At 34.1% G+C, this 14,906-nt stretch overlaps 1 protein-coding gene across 4 annotated transcripts in view; it reads left to right on the forward strand.

Annotated features, from left to right (window-relative positions):
- Rab3-GEF (Rab3 GDP-GTP exchange factor) overlaps positions 1-14,906 on the forward strand; it is a 265,816-nt gene that overhangs the window by 27,925 nt on the left and 222,985 nt on the right. For 2 of the 4 annotated variants that reach the window (XM_069826884.1, XM_069826885.1), the window contains exons 4-7: positions 3,400-3,598; positions 10,892-11,049; positions 13,269-13,410; positions 13,505-13,663. In XM_069826884.1, the coding sequence (XP_069682985.1) occupies positions 3,400-3,598; positions 10,892-11,049; positions 13,269-13,410; positions 13,505-13,663 (658 nt within the window). Of the gene's footprint in view, positions 1-3,348; positions 3,599-10,891; positions 11,050-13,268; positions 13,411-13,504; positions 13,664-14,906 lie in introns of all 4 variants that reach the window. The other 2 variants (XM_069826882.1, XM_069826883.1) reach the window with 2 other exon arrangements.

The following is a 14,906-nucleotide window of genomic DNA, read 5'->3' on the forward strand; positions in this document are numbered from 1 at the left end:
TAATCTAGTCATGTTACTTTTTAGTTTACGCACAACTTGGGAGACAAGCCGGCAACTGTGCTGCGTGTATGCAGTAGACATACTGCGGGAGATGTGGGCAGGCGATTGCATTGTACGTGATAAACTCTGTACATAGATTTAACTTTATGATGATACAACACAAAAAGAAGTACCAGTATATCAGTTTGCCAGTTATAAAAACACAGAAGTATCCAATTTCTTAAAGAAGTATGGTACCTAATTTCTCATGGCTTGTATTCGTAGTTAAGGGGAGAGGATGGTATTTTTGGTGAAAAATGAGTAAATTAAAAAAAAAAAAACAAAAAAAAAATTAAAATACTCTGTGATATGTGTGGAATGCATTGCATAACATTTTGTGGGTATTTGTGTCCTTATCGGATGTTGAGACGTCATTTTTAAACTTCCTGCGCTATGGATTTTTAAATCACTCGCCCACTTTTATTGTTGTTTCTGGTAAATTAAATTTTCAAAAATTTTTTTTTCTTTAAAATACCCTTTGATATGTGTTGAATGCATTGCATAACATTTTGTGGGTACTTGTACCCTTATCGGATGTTGAGACGTCATTTTTAAACTTCCTGAGCTATGGATTTTTAAATCACTCACCCACTTTTATTGTTGTTTCCGGTAAATTAAATTTTCAAAAATTTTTTTCTTTAAAATACGCTTTGATATGTGTGGGGTGCATTGCATAACATTTTGTGGGTATTTGTGCCCTTATCGGATGTTGAGACGTCATTTTTAAACTTCCTGTGCTATGGATTTTTAAATCACACACCCGCTTTTATCGGTTTCCAGTAACTTCATTTTTTTTGTTACATTGCCAGACAAAAATGGATATAATTTCTGAACTATTAAAGATACATGCGTGAAATTTAGAACACACATTCTTTAGACTATTAGGAAACTTTTCTCTGTAACAGAATTTTGTTAATTGATTTCATTTTAAAAATACGTCCGTTTGTTTGCAAGAAATTAAATCAGAAAATTGTTATTAAATTTTAATTGTTTATTTTACAAACGTAGGGACTAATATCAAAATTCTGTTACAGACAGTTTGTAGAACATGCTTTTGCAAATACATTGCAAAAAATTGTTTGAATCTGTCTTTAAAAACGGTTTAGATACATCGGTTTTTAGTACAATCCTGCATTGGGTATATTTTTTTCAAATTTGGGCCCCCCAATAATTTTTTTTTTTCAAAATATTTTTATTTTGTGGAGTTGCCACAGGTATGAGCTCTCTACATACAAGAAATTAATATTTTACACCAAATAGGAAAAAAGTTTTAAAAAATACCATCCTCTGCCCTTAAATTTATGACATTCAACAACGCTGCATGAATATTTCTGTCTTGTATTAAGTATCAATACTAACCCGTGGTGTTGTACTGGTATATTGTAAAACTCTTCTGTATATATTTCAATTAGACTTTGACTATAATTAAGACTTTGTAATACTATTATTGACGTGTTCCATATTCTAGCTGTGAAGCGATGTATAAATACCTTGGAATGTAAATAAATGCAATGCAATGCGATAAATTTAAATGGTTACATTAACAAAACTTACTTTTGTGTGCATGGAAAATATTACATACCCTGTATTATCTGTGTGTTACAAAAATCTAGCTTTGACCTACTGCTTATTGTTGCTTAGTATGCCAGACAATTTTTAATTTTGCGCAAGTATTAGGTCTATAGTACATTTGTTAGAAAACTTATTACGAAATAGTAGTTTGAAATATGTTGCATTATACTGAACAAGATAGAAGTTTGAATAAATGGCCAGTTAGCAGGATCAACCATCTCATTTTTAAATAATTTATTTGCTGCTTCAAGGGATGCAGGGACTCATACAGTAGAATATTGTAACATTAAATAGAATAATAATAACTATTTGTAAGTTACGGAGCATAGGCCTACTCTCTGTGTTTTATTATATTTTGTTGTAACCATACAGAACAACCGGTATTATAACTGTTTTATAAATTATAACTTTCAGAATTTTTGAGACCAGACTGGATGACAAAAGCTTCTCAACCGAATAATGACAGGCATTTCTCATATTTATTCTGTGTTTAATTTCCTCCCGAGTGTCATTTATATTTGTTACTGTTGCTCCAAGATATTTGAATTTGTACACCTTTTCAAAGGATAAATTTTCAATTTTTGTATTTCCATTTCGTACAATGTTCTGGTCACGATACATAATCATATACTTTGTCTTTTCGGGATTTACTTCCAAATCTATCCCTTTATTTGCTTCAAATAAAATTCCCGTGTTTTCCCCAATACCGGTAGTTCGTGAATTTTCTCCTAACGTATTCACGTCATCCGCATAGACAAGAAGCTGATGTAACCTGTTCAATTCCAAACCCTTTCTGTTATCCTAATGGCATATTCTAGGGCAAAGATAAAAGGTAAAGGTGATAGTGCATCTCCTTGCTTTAGCCCACAGTGAATTGGAAAAGCATCAGATAGAAACTGGCCTATACGGACTCTGCTGTACGTTTCACTGAGACACATTTTAATTAATCGAACTAGCGTACTGTACCCTTATATGTCCATTTTTTCTCGAATATTGAATACAAAAAATCTGCCCAATAGTCGATCTATTACGCCTAAAACTGCACTGATGATCCCCAATAATTTATTAATGACCAAAATGTGTAAAGAAATATTAAAGGAATTAAAAGCGAAATAAATAGCCTTACTGGGGATTTGTGACTAAAATTGAACGAAAATTCCCCAAAAATGACTGAATAGAACAAAAGTGTTCTTAAGAGGAAAAAAATGCAAAAAAAAAAATACCCTGACGAATATATCTTAAAACACTCCTGTTATCATAAATCATGTTAATACTAAAGCAGATATATTTCTGGCTTACCAGGAAAAAGACACAATTTCATCAAAATGCTAGTCTAGTAATTACTGTGAACATAAACTGGAAATAGACTGACTACTTACCAGAAATCACCTTTGAAATTAAACAAATTACAGAAATCATAATATAGAAATAACAGATATAGAAATGCAGTATTTACTTAGTTTTGATAATGAAATTAGATATGTGCTACATTTTATTGTACATTAATATTCTTGCATTATAATGTAACAGTTATATTTAACTGAAAAATGGGTTAAATTAATTGAAGGGTATATCAAAAGGAAAAACTTTCTAGGAGCATTACATTTTTCTGCTGTATGAGCTCTCAACTTCCTTGTATTAAGTGCGTATCTCTGAGGCAACACCACGCTCTCCTTCCCTCTGCTGCACCTGCCTTCACACAGCCAGGTGTAGTGCATGCTGTAGTGTGAATTGTAGCTCAGAAAGACCGTCTCATAGTTGTGTCTTGTGGTATGACCCTATTACCAGCGACTACCGCAGCAGCAACGTGGCTCCCAGCGACTCGGACCGAGATTGTCCATCAAGCCGCCGTGACTCAGAGACGTCACATGGTCTGCACCAACAGTCTTCCCTGTCTGGGCCCAGGCTTGGAGTGACCGTGCCAAGCAATGACTCAGAGAGTGGGGGTTCCCACTCACCTTCACCAAGAGCAAGTCGTAGAAGACAGGTGAGTGAAATTCTAGCAGATATAGACAGAGTGAAACGTGAGTAATATCAGTAATTTCAAGGAGTTATTCTTTGAGATATTTCAAACGAAAAAGTTTAATACAATTTTGCTCGTTTTTGCTTCCTTTTTGAGAAAAAAAATTGTTTTATATGAAACATTTCATAGCGTATTTTGGGAAAGCCAATGATGGCAGTTTTACATTTTAATTTTAATTTAAAAAAATACGCAACTAGACATTCCAGAGGTTCAGGATCGTGCAAAAGTGCTATTGAATTGTTTCCCAAGTGTGAATGTTTTCACTTAACGCGTTGATCTTGTATCACAGACTGATAAAACAAGCACATCATTGGAACTTGGAAGTTTTATTAGATAGAAAGACCTCCAAATTGTATATCGCAATGTAGATGTTGCTCTGTGCACGGCACAATGCCACGAGAGAGCACTCGTTCTCAACATGAACTGTCTACGGTCTTCCTTAGAAGCTCAGAGGTCAAGAAAAGTTAAAAGTTTAAGCTGTCAAAACCAACGGAAATGAGTCCTCAATTATGTAGCATTTAAGTTAATAATATTGATTCATTTTTATAATATTTTAGAGGAACAGCTGATACGTGAGTGTCTATAGATGGGGAAATGCCAAGATCGGCTTTGATTTCTAGTATCTGGTGGAAGATTCATTTTATCATTGTTTTATTTTTTAATCCGATTTTTTATAATTTTTTGTAACCACGATAGTTATAATGACCCAGTAAGCATTGAGTACGCGCAGTAGGTTATAACAGGAACTTGGAAAATTCAGATGGCTCAAATTTTGTTTCTGGGTCTGTACATATCGATGTAGAAATCCATGATAAACTTTATCGACAATACTATGAATAATCGATTGTTATGCACTCGAATAATGTCAAAAAATTTAAATTTTGGTACCGGCACAATTGATAGTTACACAAATGTATTGTATCCTTAGCATAACAACATATTGTATACATCAGCACATCTCACTATCTTAACATCCTATTTGATAGTATTGCAACAGGTGATTTCAAGTTAAAACTCCTTGCTGTCTACATTTTTGCTCTGTAGTGAAATCATTAGCTAAACGACATTATGACAAATTTATGCTCAGAATTATTCATTATGACATGTCTTTCTCAAGAACACTCTAAAACAATTCATCATATGGTTTCTTATCTCTCGAAGAATGAATATACAGTGTGAAGAAAAAAAAATTAGAAATACTCTATTTTCGGAAATAATTTATAATGAATACACTGTTGGAAAGAGTAAACTTTAAAGATGACTTTTATTATGTATTTTTTTTAAGGCTCAATTAAAATCTTATGGAGGTCAGTACACAATGATGCGAAAAATGTGGTTTTTAAAGACAATTTATTACTTCAAAATGCATAAACTGAATGTTGGTAAATTTAATAATAATTAATGATCTTTCAAATAATCAAAATTAAAAATGATGCTCTATGTGATCTCCATTTGCCCGCACAACCATTTGTAGGCATCTTCTCCATTGTCCAATAGCACTGGATATCTGTCTTTGATCAAGCCGGTCCCAACATTCCAGAAGGCATTGTCTTAAATATTCAATATTACGAATTCTTGTTTTGTAGTAAATTGTTTTTTGTAGTTGTTGACTCCATACAAAATAGTCCATAGGATTAAGATCTCGTTTGAAACTCCAGTGGAAACCATCAGAGAATGTGAGACATGCGATTTTCACGCAGTAATCTCTCAGGAGGGATATCATGTCCGTATCTTGCTAATCAGTCGTTGTACACTTGAAACAGACCATTCTTGCTGAGTGTAGTTTCTTACAATTTGACGGGCAGATAAATTGTCTTCATTCATCAAGCGACCCATTATTCACAAAATGAGAACTGAAAACGGAAGAAAACAAATGATGATAGCACAACAAACGGCTTGGCCTGCTGAACTCGTAAGACCATAATGCTTAGTTCGGCATAAACAATCGATTTTACACTGCCTTACAAAAAATAAAAAATAATGTTTAATAAATCGTAAAAAATTAAATATTACAGTACTTTCCCGGTCTACAAGGACTGTGAAATTTGCCTGTGAAATAAACTTTCAAGTGAAATCATTAGCTACTGGAATATAACCATTTAAATTTTGTGCCATTTTTTTCGCCCATTGTGTACAGATATATACGAGAAACTACATACCGTCAACCGAGTATACTTTACACAAGGGGGGTAACTTTACACATTTCTAGAAAAATGTTTAGAAGGCAGCACATTACAGACAATGTGTAGCAACTCCGTGAAACTGATTCTATGTGACAACAGCACATATGTGTGGTATACTGAAGTGTGTGCCATTATTACAACTGTTTTACACCATTTTTCTAGAAATGTGTAAAGTTACCCCCCTTGTGTAAAGTATACCCGGTCGACAGTAGTGAAGATTCATTGATAGACATGTCGGGATTTCAAGGTCTCTTACAATGTAAGAAAAATGGTATGATTATATTTTAAAGCCATAAGTTCTTTCAGTTATAAATAAATCGCTTAGATAGTAGGTGGCCACTGTGATTGCCATAAAACTTGCCAAACTAGTCATAATGCCATTAATAATCTCTTGCATAGGAGTTGTTCTAATGAATCATTACCGGGAAACGTAGTACAACAAGAAAGTTACCATTCAGATTCATTGCATATATATCAGAAATATAAAAGTCGGTAATGTCACAGAGCTACACATCAGGGTTGCTTATGATTGTAGGTTTTAAAATGTAAGTAGTGTCTATTATGATCTACCGGTACTTTTATAATACAATATGAACATTTAGTTACATATTTTGTGAAGAAATAATAATAATAATAATAATAATAATAATAATAATAATAATAATAATAATAATAATTTATTTATTAATTAATTTATTTATTTAGAATATTAATGTGCAAAACAACAGCACAAGGCCAATTACAGTTTAGCACGATACAAAAAAAAATACAAAACAGAACAAATGATGATGAGAATGAATGTCAGAAAATGGCAGTGAAATGAAATACAATCAATATAATGGCCAACATTAATCATTCACTAAATGCAACAAAATAAATAGCAATATCTAACAAATAATAAAAGATATTAAATAACAAGTAAGGATATATCATGCATAAGTAAAATCAAATCAGATCTTCAAATTAGCACTTTTAATACACCTGGCTACTGGAGAAAGAGATTTAAATAATTTAGTGAAGAAAATTCTTTGACCATGAAAACATTTCACGGGAATTCTAAGATAGGTGTTACGTATAAAAGAATCACAATCAATGACACCATTAATAGCATTACTAAAGAAAGTGTAATCAATATCCTGACGTCTCGAATACAGACTGGTACAGTTCAAATATTTACTAGATAGTTCATAATTTAAAGAAGAGGAGCTGGGTGCAAATCTGAATGCACAAAGAGGAATGAATTTTCTTTGGATATTTTCTAGTTTAGCCGAATCAGTAGAAGTAATAGAGTTCCACACAACAGATGCATATTCTAATTCAGACCTTACTGAAGCATAATATAATGTAAGTAGTGTATCAGGAGAGGAAAAGGAATAAGTAATATACTGGTACCTAATGAGACCAAGCATTCTTAGTGAATGATTAAATAAATGATCAACATGGTCATGAAAGAACAATTTAGAATCAAGATATATACCGACATCCTTTATACAGTCCTTCCAAAATAATAATAATAATAATAATAATAATTTATTCATTTATTTATTTCGAATATTAATGTGCAAAACAACAGCACAAAGCCAATTACAGAATAATAATAATAATAATAATAATAATAATAATAATAATAATAATAATATGTCCCTACGACATTATAATTATTGTAATACTATTACAGTTGTTTTAGTAACAACATTCCTACCACAGTTCAGTAAACAAATAATGACAGACAAGACAGTGGTTACAAGTCGGTCAATACTGCAGTAGATAGGCCCAAGAAGAAACATAAGTCGGTAGGCTTTTGATTTTGCTTATTCCACTGCTAACTATTCATGAAAGAATTTCGTAATGTAAGCTGTGAAAGTTACAGGTGCATAACATGTGTATGCACTTTAAGATAAATTAAAAACCTTTTTTTAAAATATGTAGATTATGTAGATAGGGAGGCCTCAGTCAAACATTATGGTACTTGTTGATTCCATGCCGATTTGACAAAGCACCTCCAGAACATTGCCAGATCTTCTCAGTTGTCAACTATCATCTCCAGGCATTTTTTCGCGATCTTATCCTTCCAATCTATTCCTTGGTCTTCCTTTTGAAAGTGTTTGAGTATATCTTCTTTACATTTCTGCTATCAAATCTCTAAATTCAACTAATCTGTACAATGTTTTATAATTTATACACATGAATGAATGAAATGAAATGAGATGAAATTAAAAACTAAAATACAGTCTTACATTTCATTTAACAAGTTTCATGAAATGTGTACTACATTATAACCTAAGCAAACAACTAATCATAATATTCACTAGAATGTAATTTAAATTTCTGTAGGTTGAAATTTCTGAAGATGTTAAACAGTTTTTTGTAAAACAATGTTGTTACAAGTAGTTTCTAAATTTTATACAACACATTTATCGTGAATTTATTGTAAATTATTATCCTAATTAATTTCTGTCAACTGTTAAATTAAATATTTACAACAAAATATGTAAAAACTATAGATGATAATAATAATAATTCAGTGGATATATACAAATTTTATCATGTGTTCAGATTACAACTTTTGTGAATGTAATTCACATATCTCATAAAATCTTGATAACATAATTTATTTCGGAACACTTGTAATGGTGGGGAGTATCTGGTGTTGCACCTGTCTAATCGACAAACCAGTTCAAGACGCAGTTCAAATTTGTGACGCTCAAATAACAAATGTTGGACTGTTTGCAGGGAGTCATCACATGCACAAATATTTCCACCTTCTGTTTCTATCTTGAACCTTTCGAAATACCTACCAGACTGGCCATGTCCAGATAAGAACTGAGTAAGAACAAAGTTTGGTTGCATTAACTCAGAATTTAGTCTATCGTAAATCGTAGGAATGTATAATTCCCTAGTTAAAGCCCCCTTTGTGCTGCGAACCCAGTAATCATTCCATTCATTAATTACACGTTCTTTTAAATGCTTCTTCACATAACGTGTACATATACAGGGTGATTCATGAGGAAAGGTAAAAAATTTAGGATGTGAATTCTGAAGTCATTCTGAGTGAAAAAGTTCATATGAATATAGGTCCTTTTTCGAACGGTTATGGAGATATGGCTCTTTGATTTCACAAAAACTTCTGAGATTCCATTGTACTAACTCGCATTTAGAGACAGATAACGGACAAATTTAAAGTTTATATTCACGTATGCATACATACCTAATATTCTAGACGTCAGGGTCGATGTTTTCGCACATTTTCAAAGATACGTCCTCCTGCTTCAATGCACTGTTGCGCTTGGGCGTGAATCGCGCTCATCGCTCGGGAGAGTTGCACGTGGCTGTTCTTATGCCGCATCCAAAATACGGTCGATTAGCGCTTCTCTCGTTCCCCCCTTCCTTTGCTATACCAAGTCTTTCATCCAACCCCATAGACAGTAAATACTCCTCAATATGGTACCCTTCTGTTCGGAAAGCATCGTTCATATTCAGCGACGGCACGCAAGGAACTTCCAACGCACAAACCATAAACATACACAATATCGGCGTATTCTGTAGTCGAAAATTTATAAGGCATCTTGAAAAACACAACTTAACACTTCCGATAACTGTACCTGTATAACTACTGTACTGTAGGTAGCTGACTGAACTGCTGTGAACTGATACGTGATAGCGTGTTTGTTGTGACATTTGTAATGCCCCACCACCCGGTTTGCTTCTCTTCTCTTATCTATATCGCTCACAATGCAGATTCCAATGTTACGTCATTCATCGGTGACCTTGTCTCACGTCAGCAGCATATGGTAACGTCTGATTCACATTGGGGCGAGATGTTTTACCAAAAAAATTCATCTAGCTCTGCCATCGTTCGAAAACGGACCTATGTTCATATGAACTTTTTCACTCAAAATAGCCTAAGATATCATATCCTAAATTTTTGACCTTTCCTCGTGAATCACCCTGTATTCTAAATCCGAAGCGGCAGCCTGTTTTGCCAACACATCGGCACGCCCGTTTCCAGTTGTTCCAGCGTGTCCACCACACCAACATACACACAGACATGCGTTGCATTCCTGATGTTATTTCTTATTTCAATTGTGAGGGGATCCAAGATATTGTAACTTTAAAATTCAAAACAATAATGTAGTTTTATTCTTACAACAATAACTCTTCACTTTCTACAATTCAATTCTACTCCCATCAACAATGGGATTTGTACTCAACACAGTATTCGTTATTGCACTCCACAGACGACAATGACAATTTACTTGGATTATTGAGAACAACAATGAACTGTTAATTTTAACTAATGTTCACAAAGCACTATTTACAAATCAGAACTGTCAGTTCTCAGTTCGTTTGCCTTGGCTAGTAAGCTCTTCTAGCTCAGTCACTCGAGTTCACAGTATCTCGAACCCCAGACCTTCAGAGACAATCCGCTGAACTTCCAACTCAGGTCCCCCAACTGCGGTCCACTGCACTCAAACTCAGGACTTCCGGCTCCACAGTTACGGACACAACTCAAGTCGAACTCCGGTCTCAAAGCTGGCTTCACTGCTACACTAGACTGGCTGGCTTGCTGTCCACTGTCTATAACAACACTGCTATGTTCACTCGCGTCTCTTCTTTTATAACCAAACCATAGTTTCTGGAGAGTACGATCTCCTGAACGATCGACAGATGCCTAGAAGATTTCCACGGATGTCAGGATGGCATTCTCGAATAATCTGGATATCTCCCCTCCCTGCCGCGGTCGCTCTCTCTCCTCTCCCCCCTCCTTTCTACACCACAGCACACGCCACAGGAAGCAGATGCGCTCACTTGCGCAGAACCAACGGCCGACCTTGTAATCCTTCTGCCGGTCGTGAGATCGTATCCCAGCTCTGTCACAATATGTTTGTTGTCTATTGCATCGATTGCTGTCTGAGAGTCACTGTAGATAGGAACACTGTGGTCATGTTCTGCGCACCATTTCACCGCTTCCTTGGTAGCGTAAAGTTCTGCTATCACTGATTACATTGGTATGAAAATCTGTTTATTGCAAATTAATTAATCTGGTACATGATTACATTTCTGTGTGTTGCAGCGGGTTCGGAACCATTCTTTGACATCCCTCTGTTTGCTGTCACACCATCCCTTCTTCTCAATATTCCGCGAGTGCCTGTTCATATTGAAGAAACTCATCGATGCCTGCAACGAGAATACTTCGCCAAGACGTGTGGGTGCTTCTAGACAAGTGTCCAGGTGAGATCTGTTTTAAAAAATATTATTTCAAAAAAGTTTCTTTTGCATTTAAGGTGCAGTATACATTAGTTAATACTGGTACAACATAAATTTAATTATGAGAGTGTTTATTAAACACGTTCTGATAGAATTAGCACAATCGGTTGGAATTTTTAGGTTTTATTAACGATTATACAAAATCACGTTTTTAGCCCGAGATACGACGATTTTCCCACTTGGACGATTTACACTAACAAACCCATATTTCTCCACATGCGACCTTGAATCTTTTGATAGTAATTGGTGCATACACTCGAATTTAACATTTTTTTTTTTTTGAGAAATTAGAAAAATCCGATGGGATTTGTAATTTTTATTCATGTTTATATAGCTTAAAATCTCGCAAAAACTAAATTTTTATAAAAATACGACGATTTTCCCACTTGGAAGATTTACACTAACAAACCCATATTTCTCCACATGCGATGATGAATCTTTTGATAGTAATTGGTGCGTACACTCGAATTTAACATTTTTTTTTTAAGAAATTAGAAAGTCCGATGGGATTTGTAATTTTTATTCATGTTTATAGAGCTTAAAATCTCGCAAAAACTAAATTTTTATAAAAATACGACGATTTTCCCACTTGGAAGATTTACACTAACAAACCCATATTTCTCCGCATGCAACCATGAATTTTTTGATAGAAATTGGTGCATACACTCGAATTTAATATTTTTTAAAGAAATGAGAAAAATTCGATGGAATGTGTAATTTTTATTCATGTTTATAAAGCTTAAAATCTCGCAAAAACTAAATTTTTATAACAATTTTGTTTGAGTGGAAAATCGAACGAGTGATAGAGTACTGTATAAAAACATATATTAAACACTTTCTGAAAGAATCAGCACAATCGGTTGGAATTTTTAGCGTTTATTAACGTTTATACAAAATCGCGTTTTTACACTAACAAACCCATATTTCTCCGCATGCGACTATGAATCTTTTGATAGAAATTGTTGCATACACTCGAATTTAATATTTTTTAAAGAAATTACAAAAATCTGATGGGATTTGTAATTTTTATTCATGTTGATAAAGCTTAAAATCTCGCAAAAACCAATAGAGTGATAGAATACTGTATAAAAACACATATTAAACACTTTCTGAAAGAATTAGCACAATCGGTTGGAATTTTTAGATCTTATTAACATTTATACAAAATCGCGTTTTTAGCCCGAAATACTAAGATTTTTCCCACTTGAAGATTTACACTAACAAACCCATATTTCTCCACATGCGACGATGAATCTTTTGATAGTAATTGGTGCGTACACTCAAATTTAACATTTTTTAAAAAAGTTAGAAAAATCCGATGGGATTTGTAATTTTTATTCATGTTTATAGAGCTTAAAATCTCGCAAAAACTAAATTTTTATAAAAATACGACGATTTTCCCACTTGGAAGATTTACACTAACAAACCCATATTTCTCCACATGCGACCATGAATCTTTTGATAGTAATTGGTGCGTACACTCGAATTTAACATTTTTTAAAAAAGTTAGAAAAATCCGATGGGATTTGTAATTTTTATTCATGTTTATAGAGCTTAAAATCTCGCAAAAACTAAATTTTTATAAAACTTTTGTTTGATTGGAAAATCGAAACGAGTGACAGAATACTGTATAAAAACGAATATTAAACACTTTCTGAAAGAATTAGCACAGTCGGTTGAATTTTTAGATCTTATTAACATTTATACAAAATCGCGTTTTTAGCCTGAGATACGACGATTTTCGCACTTGGAAGATTTACACTAACAAACCCATATTTCTCTGCATGCGACCATGAATCTTTTGATAGAAATTGGTGCATACACTCGAATTTAATATTTTTTTTAAGAAATTAGAAAAAACCGATGGAATTTGTAATTTTTATTCATGTTTATAAAGCTTAAAATCTCTCAAAAACTAAATTTTTATAAATATTTTGTTTGAATATAAAATAGAAACAAGTGATAGAATACTGTATAAAACACATATTAATGTGTTGTTTGTGAAGAAGTTACAAATGAATTAATGTACGGTATGGATTTTATTGTTGCTAATTGTTGGTTGTCAAGGAGAGAGTAATATAAAAAATTGTAAGTCACTGCTGTGAATTAAAAGCTTTTAAAGCTAATGTTTAGATTGCTAAAGAAAGACCAGCCATGATAAAAGCTATTCCTTCATTATCCAGAGACACTGTATGGAGCGTGCTGACAGGCCGTGCGTACGAAGGCACGCCCTCAATAGTTCTTCACGATGTGCGGGAGATAGAGACTTGGATTCTGAGATTACTGAGTGCACCGGTACCGGTCCCAGGGAAAACCAGAGTTGAGGTATGTTCACTAACAGGCAATTCTGTTTTGAAATTAGATTGTAGGAAATGTTGAAATGGTTTAACTTATACATTGTAATTGTCTTTTTGAACAGGTTGAAATCTTATCTCCAGTCTTACATCCAGCATTGATATTTGCATTGCCTGATCATACCCGCTTCTCTCTAGTAGACTTCCCCCTCCATTTGCCGCTTGAGCTCCTGGGGGTGGACATCTGCCTCAAAGTACTCACCCTCATCTTGTTGGAGAATAAGGTAGGTCTATGTGTAGTTCAGCAACATGCGATATTCCCATTTCTAGATTTTCGTCAGGAAATTAAATAATCTGGCAACTGAATGTGAAAATATCTACGTGCATTGGCACCGGTATTGAACATATTAGGGTAAAAATATTATAAACTACCTACCGTAATTTTTATACATATTTCAAGAATTGACAGTTGGGCCATTCTGTCGTCACTTTTGTGGTTTTGAACCTTCATTAGATATTTACAAGTAATGAGATTCCTTGGTGATGTGGTCAGTATGGAGCAACATCATCACTTAAGACAGCAAGAAATGAATACAATGCAGAAATGTATATCAGGTACCTACCCATGAAAGGAAACGAATTTGCATGTTTCTGCTTAAAATTGAAGCATGTTGTGCTAGATTTGTAGCTGGAAATGCCACCACTTCAGCCACAACAGAGCAATAAGGGATAGTTAACTGAAAACTTAATGAGGCTATAAGGAAGTAATTTAATATTGATAGCATCATCATCATCATTGTCATCGTCATAACCACCACCATCACCACCGCTATACTATCACCACTACCATTACCATCACCACCATCACTACCACTATACTACCACCAGTCACCACTACCATTACTACCACCATCATCATTACTATACTACTACCGTCATCACCACTATACTACCACCACCACTGCCATTACTATAGTCTAGACCTGTGGAGTAACAGCGTGTCTGACCGTGAAACTAGGGGTGTGAGTTCGATTTCCGGTTAGGGCAAGTTACCTGGTTGAGGTTTTTTCCGGGGTTTTCCCTCAACCCAATACGAATAAATGCTGGGTAACTATCGGTGCTGGACCCTGCACTCATTTCACCGGCATTATCACCTTCATCTTATTCAGACACTAAATAACCTGAGATGTTGATAAAGCGTCGTAAAATAACCTACTAAAATAAAAAAAATATATATATTGCTACTTATTATGCTAATTATGTTGAAACTAATTATGATGATGCGAATGGTGATATTGGTGATGGTGATGGTGGTAGTGGTTGATTTGATGGTGTTGGTAATGGAAGTGGTGACAATAGCGATGATATGATGTAGCTGTTAATATGATTATTGATGAATTGCTGTTGCAGCTTTTGGCACAATGCATTGCAATGATACGATTCAGTTTTTTGATGCAGTGATGATAATGATGATTGTGACAATTATGTGGGCGACATCTTTAATGAATTTTTGTGGTTTAATTCATT

This window comes from Periplaneta americana, chromosome 5, assembly GCF_040183065.1.
Source record: "Periplaneta americana isolate PAMFEO1 chromosome 5, P.americana_PAMFEO1_priV1, whole genome shotgun sequence".
Classification (NCBI taxonomy): domain Eukaryota; kingdom Metazoa; phylum Arthropoda; class Insecta; order Blattodea; family Blattidae; genus Periplaneta; species Periplaneta americana.